The 17,757-nt window shown below is 48.3% G+C and overlaps 1 protein-coding gene across 1 annotated transcript in view; it reads left to right on the forward strand.

Moving 5' to 3' along the window:
• Positions 1–17,012, forward strand: part of LOC308150249 (nucleosome-remodeling factor subunit BPTF-like) — a gene marked incomplete at both ends in the record, with an annotated part of 36,605 nt that extends 19,593 nt beyond the window's left edge. Inside the window, 14 exons of the mRNA XM_080523100.1 lie at positions 179–439; positions 1,177–2,137; positions 2,278–2,402; positions 2,768–2,896; positions 3,222–3,372; positions 3,500–3,623; positions 9,059–9,287; positions 9,869–10,036; positions 11,524–11,583; positions 12,126–12,340; positions 13,961–14,264; positions 15,843–15,997; positions 16,398–16,738; positions 16,877–17,012. Of these exons, the coding sequence (XP_080379226.1) occupies positions 179–439; positions 1,177–2,137; positions 2,278–2,402; positions 2,768–2,896; positions 3,222–3,372; positions 3,500–3,623; positions 9,059–9,287; positions 9,869–10,036; positions 11,524–11,583; positions 12,126–12,340; positions 13,961–14,264; positions 15,843–15,997; positions 16,398–16,738; positions 16,877–17,012 (3,359 nt within the window). The remainder of the gene's footprint in view (positions 1–178; positions 440–1,176; positions 2,138–2,277; positions 2,403–2,767; positions 2,897–3,221; positions 3,373–3,499; positions 3,624–9,058; positions 9,288–9,868; positions 10,037–11,523; positions 11,584–12,125; positions 12,341–13,960; positions 14,265–15,842; positions 15,998–16,397; positions 16,739–16,876) is intronic.
• Positions 17,013–17,757: the final 745 nt, after the last annotated feature.

Here is a 17,757-nt window from a genome sequence, read left to right on the forward strand (position 1 = left end):
CTTTTTCTTAGGTGGCATAGTATATTTCTTGCGGCTAACCTTTTAATACTAAATTATTAATGTAAGATCTTTGAATGTGAGCTTTCTTTTAAGAATTTATTTCAAACTTGTAGCGGAGCAAACAAATGCGTCTGATCAGCTCCGCGTCATTACCGGAAGAATAGCGGAAAGCGGAAAGATTTGCTAAAAACAGAGACAGGCTCAGAAACCCAGGAAAAAGAGCCCGTCCCAGCCGCTTCAGAAAAAGACAACAAGCTAAAGTCGGTCGTAGAGTCATCTCAGAGCACCTCACCAGGAGAGGGGCAGGTGCTGAAAGAGAAGCAAGAGGAGAACGTCACAGAGAAGATGGAGGATAATAAAGATCAGGTGGAGGAGAAGACTGAAGACAAGATGGATGTTGTCTCAAGTCCACCCGCCACCTGTCTAGATAAAGAAAAAGGTGCTTTATTCAGTAATATCCATCTGTTTCTCATACCTTTCATCGACAATCCAGATGTCTCAAGGTGAATCATTTGAATAACAAAGGCTTAACATTTCCTGATGCTTGCTGTAAGATTTAGACTGTTAGGAGACATGCTAATCAGGCCAACCATTTGGAACTTGTTTTCACAAAATCTTTGATGGTTAGTGATCAAGTTAAGTGAGACTACTAATATATAGTAGTGTATGAATGTATGACATGTATCACATAGTGTGTAAGAAATGTAAATCTTTACCTTTTATTTTGACTGTTTTCCCCTGCTTTTTTATTCATTCTATGCTTGTATATGTTTTTATATTCACTTTATGTTCTTATTCCTGTTGTAAAGCACTTTGAGCTGCATTTCTTGTATGAAAGGTGCTATATAAATAAAGCTTTACTTACTTACTTACTTACAAGAACTATCAAACCAAATAAAATGCAGATGCATATAACATGAAGATGTTAAGGCTTTGTATACCGCTTCAGACTGGGTGATAGATCGAAGGGTAAAAAGAGCTGATGTAAAGCTCAGTTCTTGGTTCAGACCACACAGCTGGACCCAGAGTATGGACCTGCTCTGCTGCCTAATATACAAGTAAAAGATTCCTTAAACACAGAAGTCGTAACTGTCCTTTTATTCTCTTTCATTGCCAAACATTAACTTTGTCATGTCATGTCGGCTGATCGTTAACGGAGTTCTCTCCATCTCTCAGGTGAAGTGAACAGCAGAGGCCCCTCATCGCCGACGAAACCTGCTGTGAAGGAGAAGCCTATGGAAGAAGACGAGCCCAAAAAGGAGGAGGAGTCTGAAACCAAGCCCCCTGTCCGACCCTTCAACTACGACGTGGTGAACGTCAGCGAGGGCTTCCAGCTGCGCACGGCCTACAAGAAGAAAGTCAAGGCCTCCAAGCTGGACGGGCTGCTGGAGAGACGGGTGAAGCAGTTCACCATGGAGGAGAAGCAGAGGCTGGAGAAGCTCAAGCAGGCAGCTCTGCAGCCCAAGCCTGCCGCTTCCAAGCCCCAGGAGAAGCTCAACAACACAGGGACCTCTGTCAAAACGGAGCAGGCGGTGAAGTCAGCGGTGACACCGTTAACGAGTCTGAAGGCGCAGGACGGGCAGGTAGACTCAGCAGCGAAAGACCAGGTTGTCAAAAGGCTTGACTCTGACCAGCAGCAGTCAGTAAGGTCTGAGACCTCAGGAAAGACGGATAACCTGGACGTCAGATTAGGTTCGGCGGTAACAACGCAGGCGGCTGTTACAGGACCAGGGAGAAGAGAGCAGAAGGATGCTGCTCACCCCGTCGGCAGAGCAGCCGTCTCCCAGGAGACCAAGACCGTTGTCACGGCGACGGTGACGGACACCAAGTCGGGCCCCTCCGGGTCTACGGTGACCTCCATGACGGTCAGCAAAGGGTACTCCACCAGAGACAGGGTCACACTGCTCAAGTGCGTCTGCTCCAAGAAGACCCGCTCGGGCACGGCCCTCCCCTCGTACCGCAAGTTTGTCACCAAGAGCAGCAAGAAGAGCATCTTCGTCCTGCCCAACGACGACCTGAAGAAACTGGCGAGGAGAGGGGGCATCAGAGAGGTGCCCTTCTTCAAATACAACGCCAAGCCTGCCCTGGACATCTGGCCCTATCCCTCCCCCAGACCCACCTATGGAATCACATGGAGGTGGGTGAAATTGCCACGACACTAAGAACTGAAACCATTCAGGAGAACCATGTCTCTCCGTGTCTCTGTCTGGTGATGGGTGATTTTGGTCGAGTCACACCTAATGGGTCAATGAGTCACACCGTGTCCCCCCCCTGCAGGTACCGTCTCCAGACTGTCAAGTCTCTGGCAGGGGTGAGCCTGATGCTGCGGCTGCTGTGGGCCTGCCTGAGGTGGGATGACATGGCAGTCAAGCCCTCCGCTGCTGTGGGGACCACCCGCACAGGTGAGTGCACAGCTATTTCATCTTCCTCTCACTCCCTCTCTCTTTCTGTCCTCCCCCTCCTGTTTCTGCCTCTGTACCTCTCCTCCCCCCCCCGCACTCTCCTTGTGCAAGGACACTGAATCAATGTCATATCCTTTTAATCATAAGCTTAGCTTACCAACCACAATGCAGACAGTGGCAGTAATATATATACGTAATGAGGTGATGATTACTAGAAACACTAGAGCGTCAGTAACTGATCAGATACGCTTGTGTGGTTGTCCTGTGGTTTAGTAGCCCATGCATGCCTATGAAGCAGTGTCCATTTTGAAGATGAGAGTCATTGGTATGTGCAGATGCTCAGATCTATCTGATTCTCTCCCTAGAAACCTCAGACACTGAGATCACAACCACGGAGATCATCAAACGGCGAGACGTGGGAGCGTACGGCATCCGGTCGGAATACTGCATCAGGAAAATCATCTGTCCCCTCGGCGTTCCCGACACTCCCAAAGGTAAAAAAGAGAAAACACACGGCATCTTCAAATTCGCCCAGGATCCCACTGTTCCGGTCCCTACAGTGGCCTCATGAATTTGGAAGCTTTGCCTTGCCTCGGTCAGCTTGTTCCTTATTCCCATCTTGTGTCCTCTCTCAAGTTAGATAAAGCACCTGTCCAGGCTAATGCCTACCCAAGCAACGTGAGACACAGTACCAATGGAGTTACTGTTGTTCTCTATCTACTCATTAAAGTGAAGGCATATGGCATCAAAGTCTTCTATCTTTTTGTGGGGTTGTATATCTCTTTCCCAATTCCCTATTCTCTTTTTTGTCTTGAGCAGAGGCTCACACTCCCCAGAGGAAAGGCCTGAGGTCCAGCGCTCTGAGGCCCAAGAAGCCTGAGCCAGCCAAGCAGACTGGGCCTATCGTCATGGAGACGTGGCTCTCTGAGGAGGAACTGGACCTTTGGGAGATCAGAGCCTTTTCAGAAAGGTGAGGAGATGTTGGTTCAGCCTTGGGCTGGAGCTAGAGTTAATGTGAGACACCGGTTGTGTGGTCTTTTAACTGTAACCCACTGAATGTCAGTTGCCTTCTAACCTTTTCCTCTTTCCTGATGCAGGGTTGAGAGGGAGAAGGCCCAGGCGGCAGACCAGGTTAAGGTTAGTAGTGCTCTGAAGACAGCAGAGGAGGTCAAGGCCCAATTGGAGATTCAGCTAAAGCAACAGAGATTGGCTTCTCAGCAGGTGGGAAGATCAGACAATTTTCCACCATGCACTACGGTGTGACACCTAGACTCCCAACATAGCACCCCCCCCCTCAGTGTAAACCTAGGGGGCCACAAACACAAAACACAGGGAGCTGGGAAAGAGTAGTTCTAAAGGGCTAACTTTGGCAGTTGTGTGTCAATGATTCTTTAGTAGAACCATTCTTAATGTACACTGTCCAATAGAAATTCATAGTGTCATTGCAAATTTGTGTTGAAGGATGCAAAATCATCTTACTTTGAGTCAGTATTTGTATTCTGTGTGCAGTCCTTCACCTACTCGTTCGTTAAATCACTGTTTATGTTTTAGAAACGGTTGGAGCAGCAGAAGGCTGGTGCCATCAACCCCTCCACCGGCACTCCCACCACCCCGGCCACCCAGAAGGTCATGGTGGGCTCTCTGAGCAGCCAGGTGACCCAAGGCACCAAGGTGGTCCTGGCCACCAAGCTGGGGACGCCGGTGACATTCCAGCAGAACAAGAACTTCCAGCAGTCGTTTGCTTCCTGGGTCAAACAGGGTCAGAGCACCCCAGGTGAGTGTAGCTGGATTAGGGAGGCTGTTTGTCTAAAATCACATGACGTGACTGTGGTGTGTGTGTGTGTCTGATGACGTTTCCCCGTCGTTGATGTGATGTGAAAGCGCTGTGGGAAAAGGATCGTGAGTGGAGTTGATGGCTCTTTCAATCCCCATTTTTTGTTCTTTTGAATGGTTAATTGGATCTTCACTCCTAGTGAATGTAACCATCTATGTCAACCATCAGCATGGCTTTCGTTTTTTCATTTTTGTCGCTATACCATATTACAATAGATATATTTAAGTTTTGTCAGAGTGCCTTTTTGGCCGGTGGTGTCCACTCTTATCTCCCAGAGTAATTCTGATAATCAGGGAAAGGTGAATTCCCTATAAACCTTAACAATAACAAGACTCCCAAACTGTCAATGTGGAGTGTCAACCTTTAGGTCAATAAATGCCCCAAAATTCAAGCAAATGGCCTTGATTATACTGTATATCAACGCTGCTAAAAACCAACCCAGTGGACACCACTGCTATAGACGGTAGCTGTTGTGGTTGCCCGCTGGTCTGGGTGTGACTGCAGGTCACGTGTGTGTGTTGCAGCCTCCACCGGCGTGGTGGCCACCATGGCCAGCAGCGTCACCACCTCTGGGCAAACGTTCCAGATCGCTGCCGGCCAGGTGACCATGGCGACCAAGGTCATCACCGCCAAGCTACCGCTGCCGCCTAACAGCAAGATTGTCACGGTCAACATGCCGACCACGCAAGGAGGTATGGATGGAGGGTCTCGCCGTGCGTTCGTTAAGGTCTACCCCCCCACGTAACGGTTCATGGATGAGCTATGTCACCACCGTGGAAATGGAACCCCATGAGACACAGGCCCAATCCCGATTCTCTTTTTTACCACTTCGGCTCGTTTTGGAGTCACTCGTTTTGGAGTCACTCGTTTTGGAGTCACTCGTTTTGGAGTCACTCGTTTTGGAGCCATAGCCGTAGTGGTTCCCCGGGGGAAATGGGACAACCCTTCACGACGTCATCCGTAGTGTAATGAATGGGTTAATTCATAGTCAGGACAGCGCATGCGCCTTAGAGAGAGTTCGTGATATACCAGAAGGTGACTGACAGGTGTCGAGAGAACCGAAGTAAACTGGTTATACCTTTGTTGAACCCAGACTCAAGTGTCTTATTATTCTATGTCCAAGTGACATTACACGTAGTATCGTAGAAAAGCATTGACGCTCGCAATTCATTCACAACTTGAATGAACTTGAATGCTATCAATCGATCAAACAAGTCATCAAATAAAAAAGAACAATGCTTCATTATCAGACCATGACAGAATAAGCTCTAACCTGTATGAAACCTGTGCTCCAGTGGTGTAGTATACCCACTAGGAAAGGGCAAGGACTTCCGTATACCCACTTAAAAATGTGTGAGGATACGTAACGGCGTTTTGTGACAGAACTTTCACTTTCATTCATAAAATTCACCCCGTCTGTGTTACGAAGCGCTTGACTTTCGGATTAGATTGCGAGTTGTTTTGGTATAATAAGTGCCGCAATACAGATAGCGTCATATACCACCGGGGGGGGGGAATTAGCGCCTATCATGCACATATCAGCCTGTGGATAGATAACTTTAGATAGATAACTTTACATTAAATATGTCTACCATCATCCGCTGTCAAACACCACAATTTATTTTTAAATAAACATGATTGTACATCTCTGTAATCGCGCACCGATGTATTTATATGGGGAAGGCTGTGCTTGACGATTCCATTGGACTGACGCCGGGCAGAGGAACAGGGACTGTCGCCGTTTGACAAACGCGCAGATATGAGTGCTCCGGACCGGTGTCCTGCTTTGATAGTCTAATGCAGCGGTTCCCAACCTTTTTGGACTCACGGCCCACTTTACAAATCTCTACAGTATTCACGGCCCACCTAGTGCGCGAAGCGTGTAAAGAAAAGGTCTATAATGCATTGAAATGACATTAGTACATCAGACATTAGACATCAGACATGGAAATATGTCAATGCGCGGCTGTCATGCACAAATCAGCTTGTAACGTTAGACATGTCAGAACCCCCCTGGTGGTACAACAAGGTATTCTCCCAGCCAGTAGGTCTCCCTCTCTTCTCTGCGGTCTGTCCCTCCCTCGTCCCAACCCCCCGTGGCTGCATGACTCTCCCACTCAGCATGGGCGTCGGTGGACCGCTGCTATGAAAACGCAAACTTTATTAAACTATATTAAATTATACGTAGAGCAAATATCGATTCGGCCTAATAAATGCTGCTTTTGTTTTCTACCCTCATTTCACGTGGCTTGCTTGTTGGTGTCAAATTTGAACTAGAAACATGTTGATTATACCTACATTTATACCTACATTACGCCGTCTAATGATCGCAAGGTTGGCAGATCGGCGGTTTGAGCCCCGGCTGGCCACATGTCGAAGTGTCCTTGTGCAAGACACTGAACCCCAAATTGCTCCCAGTGAGCGGGCCGGCGCCTTGCATGGTAGCTTGCCTCCATTGCTGTGTGAATGTATGTGTGAATGGGTGAATGAGAGGCCGTCGTAAAGCGCTTTGGATAAAGGCGCTAATATAAGTGCAGTCCATTTATCATTTTACAATTTCTTGTTGATCCTGTCTCTCCTCTCCAGGCCAGTCCCAGCAGGTGGTGACTCAGATCATCCGGGGCCAGCCTGTGTCCACGGCCGTCTCTAGTGCCAGTCCCATGCAGACCACTGCAGGACAGAGGCTGGTGGGGGCCATGCCTCCCCCCCGCGCTGCCCCCCCAGCCCCAGGGCAGTCCCCGGCCCCGCCCACCCCCCAGGGTCCACGACCACAGCAAGGCCAGCTAACGCAGGGAGCACAGGTGAGGGTGCTCTCTCTCTCTCTCACTCTCTCTCTCTCTCTCTCTCTCTCTCTCTCTCTCTCTCTCTCTCTCTCTCTCTCTCTCTCTCTCTCTCTCTCTCTCTCTCTCTCTCACACACACACACAGAGCTCCTCTTGATTCGGTAGAGGTTGCTTCTCTGTCAGATTATTCAATCAGTGTTTTCAATTGACTGACTCACCCAAACGTCTCTTTGATGACGGTGCTGGTAGTTATGGTGATGGTGTTAGTATGCTACTATGCCATGCCGTTCTTTATTGTATGTCTGCCTCATAACAGCCCATACATTTATCGTTTTCTCTTGAAACTTCACTCAGCAGCCAGGAAACTCTATGGACAGACAAAAGGTTAGCAAGTTTATTATTTTATTTTGCCATTTAGCAGACGCTTTTATCCAAAGCGACTTACAATTACGAATTACAGTACCCCTGGAGTAACTGAGGGCTAAGTGCCTTACCCAAGGGCACACTAGTAGTGGTGTGGCTTCAGGCGGGATTTGAACTCACAACCTTCCGATCACAAGTCCAACTCACTATCCACTAGACCACCACTACATCATTCATCATCACCTGGGTAGATCTGGGGCTGGTGTTTCTACAATCTCTCCCTTTTCCCGTGGATTGTGTGATTTGTCTTAGTTTTGTGTTCTGGCTCACTGACTGCCCCCCCTCTCACTGTAGCTGTGTTCTATCTATGTCTGTAACCTCTTTCTCACCATCGGGCCGACGTGGACCCAAACGGTACTGTGCTGGCTTGGATGTTTTCTTTTCCCATCGTCCTCTCTGGCACAGTTCTGGCAACTGTGGTGGACGTCTAAAGGCCAAGCTCCACCTGCTGCGTTGCGTCAACTCGCCATCGGCGTTGCGTCAACTTCCCGTTGTCCAAGCTCCACCTACTGCGTTGCGTCAACGTCAACGTTCTACTCTAGCTCCACTGTCATTGGTCAATTGTCAATTGGTCTCATTGTGACGTCTGCGTCCACCGTCAAAAATCAAACTTTTTTGAATGTCTACTTTTGACGCAGCCATCGGACGCAACGCAACGCTGACGCAACGCAGCAAGTGGAGCACATTTCATTGATTACAATGCATTTGATCCCAATTTCGGACGCAACGCACATTTGACGCAACGCTCGATGGCCATGGTGGAGCTTGGCCGTAACACAGCACAGCAGCACAGCATAGTTCAGTACAGTATAGCCTGGTTCAGTATAGCCTGGTTCAGTATAGCCTGGTTCAGTATAGCCTGGTTCAGTATAGCCTGGTTCAGTACAGCTTGGTTCAGTATAGCTTGGTTCAGTATAGCCTGGTTCAGTATAGCCTGGTTCAGTACAGCTTGGTTCAGTACAGCTTGGTTCAGTCCAGCTCGGTTCAGTACAGCTTGGTTCAGTACAGCCTGGTTCAGTACAGCTTGGTTCAGCACAGTTTGTTCAGTATAGCCTGGTCCAGTATAGCTTGGATCAGTACAGCCTGGTTCAGTACAGCCTGGTCCAGTACAGTTTGGTTCAGCACAGTTTGGTTCAGTATAGCCTGGTTCAGTACAGCTTGGTTCAGTATAGCTTGGTTCAGTACAGCTTGGTCCAGTATAGCTTGGTTCAGCACAGCTTGGATCAGTACAGCTTGGTTCAGTATAGCTTGGTTCAGTATAGCCTGGTTCAGTACAGCTTGGTACAGCTTGGGAAGATCAGACAATTTTCCACCATGCACTACGGTGTGACACCTAGACTCCCAACATAGCACCCCCCCCTCAGTGTAAACCTAGGGGGCCACAAACACAAAACACAGGGAGCTGGGAAAGAGTAGTTCTAAAGGGCTAACTTTGGCAGTTGTGTGTCAATGATTCTTTAGTAGAACCATTCTTAATGTACACTGTCCAATAGAAATTCATAGTGTCATTGCAAATTTGTGTTGAAGGATGCAAAATCATCTTACTTTGAGTCAGTATTTGTATTCTGTGTGCAGTCCTTCACCTACTCGTTCGTTAAATCACTGTTTATGTTTTAGAAACGGTTGGAGCAGCAGAAGGCTGGTGCCATCAACCCCTCCACCGGCACTCCCACCACCCCGGCCTCCGCCACCCAGAAGGTCATGGTGGGCTCTCTGAGCAGCCAGGTGACCCAAGGCACCAAGGTGGTCCTGGCCACCAAGCTGGGGACGCCGGTGACATTCCAGCAGAACAAGAACTTCCAGCAGTTGTTTGCTTCCTGGGTCAAACAGGGTCAGAGCACCCCAGGTGAGTGTAGCTGGATTAGGGAGGCTGTTTGTCTAAAATCACATGACGTGACTGTGGTGTGTGTGTGTCTGATGACGTTTCCCCGTCGTTGATGTGATGTGAAAGCGCTGTGGGAAAAGGATCGTGAGTGGAGTTGATGGCTCTTTCAATCCCCATTTTTTGTTCTTTTGAATGGTTAATTGGATCTTCACTCCTAGTGAATGTAACCATCTATGTCAACCATCAGCATGGCTTTCGTTTTTTCATTTTTGTCGCTATACCATATTACAATAGATATATTTAAGTTTTGTCAGAGTGCCTTTTTGGCCGGTGGTGTCCACTCTTATCTCCCAGAGTAATTCTGATAATCAGGGAAAGGTGAATTCCCTATAAACCTTAACAATAACAAGACTCCCAAACTGTCAATGTGGAGTGTCAACCTTTAGGTCAATAAATGCCCCAAAATTCAAGCAAATGGCCTTGATTATACTGTATATCAACGCTGCTAAAACCAACCCAGTGGACACCACTGCTATAGACGGTAGCTGTTGTGGTTGCCCGCTGGTCTGGGTGTGACTGCAGGTCACGTGTGTGTGTTGCAGCCTCCACCGGCGTGGTGGCCACCATGGCCAGCAGCGTCACCACCTCTGGGCAAACGTTCCAGATCGCTGCCGGCCAGGTGACCATGGCGACCAAGGTCATCACCGCCAAGCTACCGCTGCCGCCTAACAGCAAGATTGTCACGGTCAACATGCCGACCACGCAAGGAGGTATGGATGGAGGGTCTCGCCGTGCGTTCGTTAAGGTCTACCCCCCCACGTAACGGTTCATGGATGAGCTATGTCACCACCGTGGAAATGGAACCCCCATGAGACACAGGCCCAATCCCGATTCTCTTTTTTACCACTTCGGCTCGTTTTGGAGTCACTCGTTTTGGAGTCACTCGTTTTGGAGTCACTCGTTTTGGAGTCACTCGTTTTGGAGCCATAGCCGTAGTGGTTCCTCGGGGGAAATGGGACAACCCTTCACGACGTCATCCGTAGTGTAATGAATGGGTTAATTCATAGTCAGGACAGCGCATGCGCCTTAGAGAGAGTTCGTGATATACCAGAAGGTGACTGACAGGTGTCGAGAGAACCGAAGTAAACTGGTTATACCTTTGTTGAACCCAGACTCAAGTGTCTTATTATTCTATGTCCAAGTGACATTACACGTAGTATCGTAGAAAAGCATTGACGCTCGCGATTCATTCACAACTTGAATGAACTTGAACGCTATCAATCGATCAAACAAGTCATCAAATAAAAAAGAACAATGCTTCATTATCAGACCATGACAGAATAAGCTCTAACCTGTATGAAACCTGTGCTCCAGTGGTGTAGTATACCCACTAGGAAAGGGCAAGGACCGTATACCCACTTAAAAATGTGTGAGGATACGTAACGGCGTTTTGTGACAGAACTTTCACTTTCATTCATAAAATTCACCCCGTCTGTGTTACGAAGCGCTTGACTTTTGGACCATTGGGACTGACTATAGCAGATCAGCCTTATAACATGTAATTTATATATATATATATAACAGCACAGATATATTTTTATGGCGTTACGAAATCCGATGTGACAGGAACGCTGGAGAAACAGCTGTCCACTGCATTAATTAACTATGTTAATCGATGGCACATCCATCGATAATATTACATAATAACAACTGCTCGGATTAGATTGCTTTGTTTTGGTATAATAAGTGCCGCAATACAGATAGCGTCATATACCACCAGGGGGGGGGAATTTGCGCCTATCATGCACATATCAGCCTGTGGATAGATAACTTTAGATAGATAACTTTACATTAAATATGTCTACCATCATCCGCTGTCAAACACCACAATTTGTTTTTAAATAAACATGATTGTACATCTCTGTAATCGCGCACCGATGTATTTATATGGGGAAGGCTGTGCTTGACGATTCCATTGGACTGACGCCGGGCAGAGGAACAGGGACTGTCGCCGTTTGACAAACGCGCAGATATGAGTGCTCCGGACCGGTGTCCTGCTTTGATAGTCTAATGCAGCGGTTCCCAACCTTTTTGGACTCACGGCCCACTTTACAAATCTCTACAGTATTCACGGCCCACCTAGTGCGCGAAGCGTGTAAAGAAAAGGTCTATAATGCATTGAAATGACATTAGTACATCAGACATTAGACATCAGACATGGAAATATGTCAATGCGCGGCTGTCATGCACAAATCAGCTTGTAACGTTAGACATGTCAGAACCCCCCTGGTGGTACAACAAGGTATTCTCCCAGCCAGTAGGTCTCCCTCTCTTCTCTGCGGTCTGTCCCTCCCTCGTCCCAACCCCCCGTGGCTGCATGACTCTCCCACTCAGCATGGGCGTCGGTGGACCGCTGCTATGAAAACGCAAACTTTATTAAACTATATTAAATTATACGTAGAGCAAATATCGATTCGGCCTAATAAATGCTGCTTTTGTTTTCTACCCTCATTTCACGTGGCTTGCTTGTTGGTGTCAAATTTGAACTAGAAACATGTTGATTATACCTACATTTATACCTACATTACGCCGTCTAATGATCGCAAGGTTGGCAGATCGGCGGTTTGAGCCCCGGCTGGCCACATGTCGAAGTGTCCTTGTGCAAGACACTGAACCCCAAATTGCTCCCAGTGAGCGGGCCGGCGCCTTGCATGGTAGCTTGCCTCCATTGCTGTGTGAATGTATGTGTGAATGGGTGAATGAGAGGCCGTCGTAACGCGCTTTGGATAAAGGCGCTAATATAAGTGCAGTCCATTTATCATTTTACAATTTCTTGTTGATCCTGTCTCTCCTCTCCAGGCCAGTCCCAGCAGGTGGTGACTCAGATCATCCGGGGCCAGCCTGTGTCCACGGCCGTCTCTAGTGCCAGTCCCATGCAGACCACTGCAGGACAGAGGCTGGTGGGGGCCATGCCTCCCCCCCGCGCTGCCCCCCCAGCCCCAGGGCAGTCCCCGGCCCCGCCCACCCCCCAGGGTCCACGACCACAGCAAGGCCAGCTAACGCAGGGAGCACAGGTGAGGGTGCTCTCTCTCTCTCTCACTCTCTCACTCTCTCTCTCTCTCTCTCTCTCTCTCTCTCTCTCACACACACACACAGAGCTCCTCTTGATTCGGTAGAGGTTGCTTCTCTGTCAGATTATTCAATCAGTGTTTTCAATTGACTGACTCACCCAAACGTCTCTTTGATGACGGTGCTGGTAGTTATGGTGATGGTGTTAGCATATGCTACTATGCCATGCCGTTCTTTATTGTATGTCTGCCTCATAACAGCCCATACATTTATCGTTTTCTCTTGAAACTTCACTCAGCAGCCAGGAAACTCTATGGACAGACAAAAGGTTAGCAAATTCATCATCACCTGGGTAGATCTGGGGCTGGTGTTTCTACAATCTCTCCCTTTTCCCGTGGATTGTGTGATTTGTCTTGGTTTTGTGTTCTGGCTCACTGACTGCCCCCCCTCTCACTGTAGCTGTGTTCTATCTATGTCTGTAACCTCTTTCTCACCATCGGGCCGACGTGGACCCAAACGGTACTGTGCTGGCTTGGATGTTTTCTTTTCCCATCGTCCTCTCTGGCACAGTTCTGGCAACTGTGGTGGACGTCTAAAGGCCAAGCTCCACCTGCTGCGTTGCGTCAACTCGCCATCGGCGTTGCGTCAACTTCCCGTTGTCCAAGCTCCACCTACTGCGTTGCGTCAACGTCAACGTTCTACTCTAGCTCCACTGTCATTGGTCAATTGTCAATTGGTCTCATTGTGACATCTGCGTCCACCGTCAAAAATCAAACTTTTTTGAATGTCTACTTTTGACACAGCCATCGGACGCAACGCAACGCTGACGCAACGCAGCAAGTGGAGCACATTTCATTGATTACAATGCATTTGATCCCAATTTCGGACGCAACGCACATTTGACGCAACGCTCGATGGCCATGGTGGAGCTTGGCCGTAACACAGCACAGCAGCACAGCATAGTTCAGTACAGTATAGCCTGGTTCAGTATAGCCTGGTTCAGTATAGCCTGGTTCAGTATAGCCTGGTTCAGTATAGCCTGGTTCAGTACAGCTTGGTTCAGTATAGCTTGGTTCAGTATAGCCTGGTTCAGTATAGCCTGGTTCAGTACAGCTTGGTTCAGTACAGCTTGGTTCAGTACAGCTCGGTTCAGTACAGCTTGGTTCAGTACAGCCTGGTTCAGTACAGCTTGGTTCAGCACAGTTTGTTCAGTATAGCCTGGTCCAGTATAGCTTGGATCAGTACAGCCTGGTTCAGTACAGCCTGGTCCAGTACAGTTTGGTTCAGCACAGTTTGGTTCAGTATAGCCTGGTTCAGTACAGCTTGGTTCAGTATAGCTTGGTTCAGTACAGCTTGGTCCAGTATAGCTTGGTTCAGCACAGCTTGGTTCAGTACAGCTTGGTTCAGTATAGCTTGGTTCAGTATAGCCTGGTTCAGTACAGCTTGGTTAAGTATAGCTTGGTTCAGTATAGCCTGGTTCAGTACAGCTTGGTTCAGTATAGTCTGGTTCAGTACAGCTTGGATCAGTATAGCCTGGTCCAATACAGCAGGGTAGTGTGAGATGGGTACGGTATGTCTGGGTTTGTGTCCCGCTCTTTAACGCTGACGGTGTGTGTTGGTTCTAGGGAGGGAACCAGGGTCTGACGGTGGTGATCCAGGGGCAGGGCCAGACCACGGGCCAGCTGCAGGTCATCCCCCAGGGCGTGACGGTCATCCCCGGCCCCGGCCAGCAGCTCATGCAGGCGGCCATGCTCAGCGGCCAGGTCCAGCGCTTCCTCTTCACCCCCATTTCCCCGGCCTCAGCGCCTACAGCCGCCGTCACCACCCCGACCTCTGCTACCGCTACCCCCGCCACCCCAAGCCCCGCCACCCCGGCCAGCGCTGCTGTAACCCCCGTCACAGCTGCCACCACCACTCCCTCAGTGCCAGGTAAGAGGCACCTTAGTCAGTGGCGGCAGGCCAATAAAGGGCGCTAGGGCGCCGCCCCCACCTTTCAACGCAGCCCCATATATACTGTATGTTATGTTATGTTACTTGTTACTTATGTTACTTAAAAAATAAACAGTGTTATCTGTGTGTGTGTGTAAAATTCACTGTGAAAATACATAGGGGAGGAGTCGGGGCGCCGGCCGAATGGCAGTCTATGGCAGTCCAAATACTTTTGGCTTACACGTGAGCTGTAGCAGAGCTCCAATTGGCTGTCTCCTATTTCTCGGTCGGGGCGCAAAAAATGCGCCCCGAGCATGCGCAGATTATAGGCTTACCTAGGCTGCAGCCTAGGGCCACTACCACTAGGGGTAGTAAAAAAAAAAATGCGTGAGACTTGAGAGCCCTGAATATCCGGTTGTCTGACGTCAAACGTGACGTTTTGCAATTTCCGGGTCTAAACCAGAAATTCTCCGCACCAGAATACCAGTGTACTACAGCGGTAGAATGACAGTTTAATCGTTTTTTAGACTCTGATCTATTCATACAACAAGGGACACAGCACTTTCCCGTTTTCCCCATATTGTCAGGGTATTTGAGCCTCGGAAAAGCGCTATATAAATATAATTTATTATTATTATTGCGGCATTTCGAAGACAGCGCCTCAGCCAACTTTGGACCCGGAAACACGTCGCGACTTAACAACCGAATAGCTAAGTTAAAAAAAATAGCAGCAACAGAGAGACAGACAACAGGAGAGGAGAGCAACAGAGAGACAGACAACAAGGAGAGGAGAGCAACTGAGAGACAGACAACAAGGAGAGGAGAGCAACAGAGAGACAGACAACAAGGAGAGGAGAGCAACAGAGAGACAGACAACAAGGAGAGGAGAGCAACAGAGAGACAGACAACAAGGAGAGGAGAGCAACAGAGAGACAGACAACAAGGAGAGGAGAGCAACAGAGAGACAGACAACAGGAGAGGAGAGCAACAGAGACAGAACTGAGGTGAGGTGAGCAACAGAGATAGTTCAGGATGATAACAAACAGTTCAGTATGACAGAGACAACTAATAGAAAGACAACTGTATGATTATAGAGTTTACATGTTCATGGAAATATTGTATGATAATAGAAAGGTACACTTTAATATAATTAAAGAAGTAACAAAGAACACATTTATTATCACAATTGCATTGTGTTCCATGTCTTTCTCCATTGAATAAATAATGCCTAGTTGAATGGCTAAACAAGACAACTGTCTGGACAGTACTGCTAGAATTATTCACCTTACCGCTGCACAGATAGACAAAGGGTATAAGTCCATTCTGTTAACATTAGGTCTACTCTGCTAACAAAGACTATTCCAGTTGATTTGTCAGTTGTTGTGCATTATATTTTTGTTGTGTTTGCAGTTTGCCCTTTAATAAGTTATATATAAAAATAATTAAGTTATATATATATTCTCATGTACTGTGTCTTCGTCGGTGTTTGCGTTTGTCGTCATTGACTCCCTATCTTTCTGTTTCTCTGTCTCTTATCAACCGATGATCCCTGATACTTATCTGTTTCATGACCTGCAGGTGAAGGCAAGGAGAGGGTGAACGGCGAAGGGGCGGGGTCTGGACAGGGTCCCAACCGCGTAGTGACCCACCCGCCTAACCCGGATAGCAGGCCGAGCCCGCTGAAGGAGGGCAGCTCCCGGGACGGCAGCCCTACGCCCAGGGACGGCAAGGAGGTGAGACCCCAACCAGGTGTCCCTCACTCAGCCTGCTGCCCTGAGGGTTCATTCAGAGGCTAGTCTCTCACCTGGGGCCTTCTCTGCAGTATTAGCATTGAATGGATACCAGTAGTCTAGTGTATGACTCACTGTGGTCTGTCCAGAGGTTGATGCTTAATCAGCAAATGTACCAGGACCTCTCAAATCGATTGACGCAGCCAGTCATCAAATTTAAGAATCCCATTGAAGTTGGTCATCTCCTCTTATCTCTGTGTCTGTTATCCCTCTCTCTCTCTCTCTCTCTCTCTCTCTCTCTCTCTCTCTCTCTCTCTCTCTCTCTCTCTCTCTCTCTCTCTCTCTCTCTCTCTCTGTCTCTCTCTCTCTCTCTCTCTCTCAGACGTCTCCCTCTTGTACCGAGGGTGAAGCCTCCCGCCCGGTCGCCGCCGCCAAGAAAGATTTGGCCGTGAAGAGTAACCTGAACAACTTCTTCAAACTGGGCCAGGAGGGGAAGTACCGGGTCTACCACAACCAGTACAGCACCAACACGCTGGCCCTCAACAAGCACCAGCACCGCGAGGACCACGACAAGCGGCGCCACCTCTCCCACAAGTTCAGCCTGACCCCCGCCGGGGACTTCAAGTGGAACGGCTCCATCCACGGTTCCAAGGTGCTGACCGTCTCCACGCTGAGGCTCACCATCGTCCAGCTGGAGAACAACGTGCCCGCCCCCTTCATGCACCCCAACTGGGCCTCTCACAGGTAGGCTATTGTCTAACAGCCCCCTTACTCTGTGGAGCAAATGTAGTGATGATCCCTGATGCGTTGGGAATTGGCAATGCAAGGAGGCCATGTCATTCCATCACACAATGACTTATTTCTCTCCCTGTGTATTTCCAGGACCAATTGGATCAAAGCTGTCCAGATGTGCAGTAAGGCCCGGGAGTTTGCCTTGGCTCTGGCCATTCTGGAGTGTGCCATCAAACCTGTAGTCATGTTGCCAGTCTGGAAAGATGCCCTTGGACACACCATGTAAGGACACCACCATGATGGGGGGGGGTGACTGTCAGAAATCCGTCATTCTTTAACAATATGGACCTTGCACATAACACCTAACACATGTTGCTTTTAATAGGATAAGATGTTGTTTTTGGAGGAAAAGCAAAAGCAGACTATGATTTGCATCACCACTCTACTGCATTGAAGCCTTTTGTTCCTCTTTTAAATGCAGAGTGGTGTGAGCAATGTATGCTGAGTAGCACACGCTTTTCCACGGTGTGAAAAAAAGCTCATTGTACAACATAATGGATCGCTGCTGACTAAACAAGCCAGAGTCACCTTGCTGTTTTTATCTAACAGTTTTATTTTTATCCTCTCTGTTTTTGCTCTCTCTCTCTCTCTCTCTCTCTCTCTCTCTCTCTCTCTCTCTCTCTCTCTCTCTCTCTCTCTCTCGCCTCAGGCTGCATCGCATGACTTCCATGGAGCGGGAGGAGAAAGAGAAGGTGAAAAAGAGAGAGAAAAAGTTGGAGGATGAGGAGCCTCTGCTGCAGGCCACCAGGGTGAAGTACACCATCCCCATCAAACACCAGGTACATCTGAGCCCCTTTTCTGACATAATGACCGTGTTAAGTTTCGTACTATGTATCTTAGACCGCACACATTCTTCAGATAGAGAGACCTTTGAATGTGTTTTATATGATTCATATAATTAATTAAATTAAAATTAATGTAATTAGCCAAAAATATTGTGTTCCTCAATACATGTTGTGTTATTGTTTGTG

The sequence above is a fragment of the Nansenia antarctica genome, assembly GCF_963989245.1.
Source record: "Nansenia antarctica genome assembly, chromosome: 2".
Lineage (NCBI taxonomy): Eukaryota > Metazoa > Chordata > Actinopteri > Argentiniformes > Microstomatidae > Nansenia > Nansenia antarctica.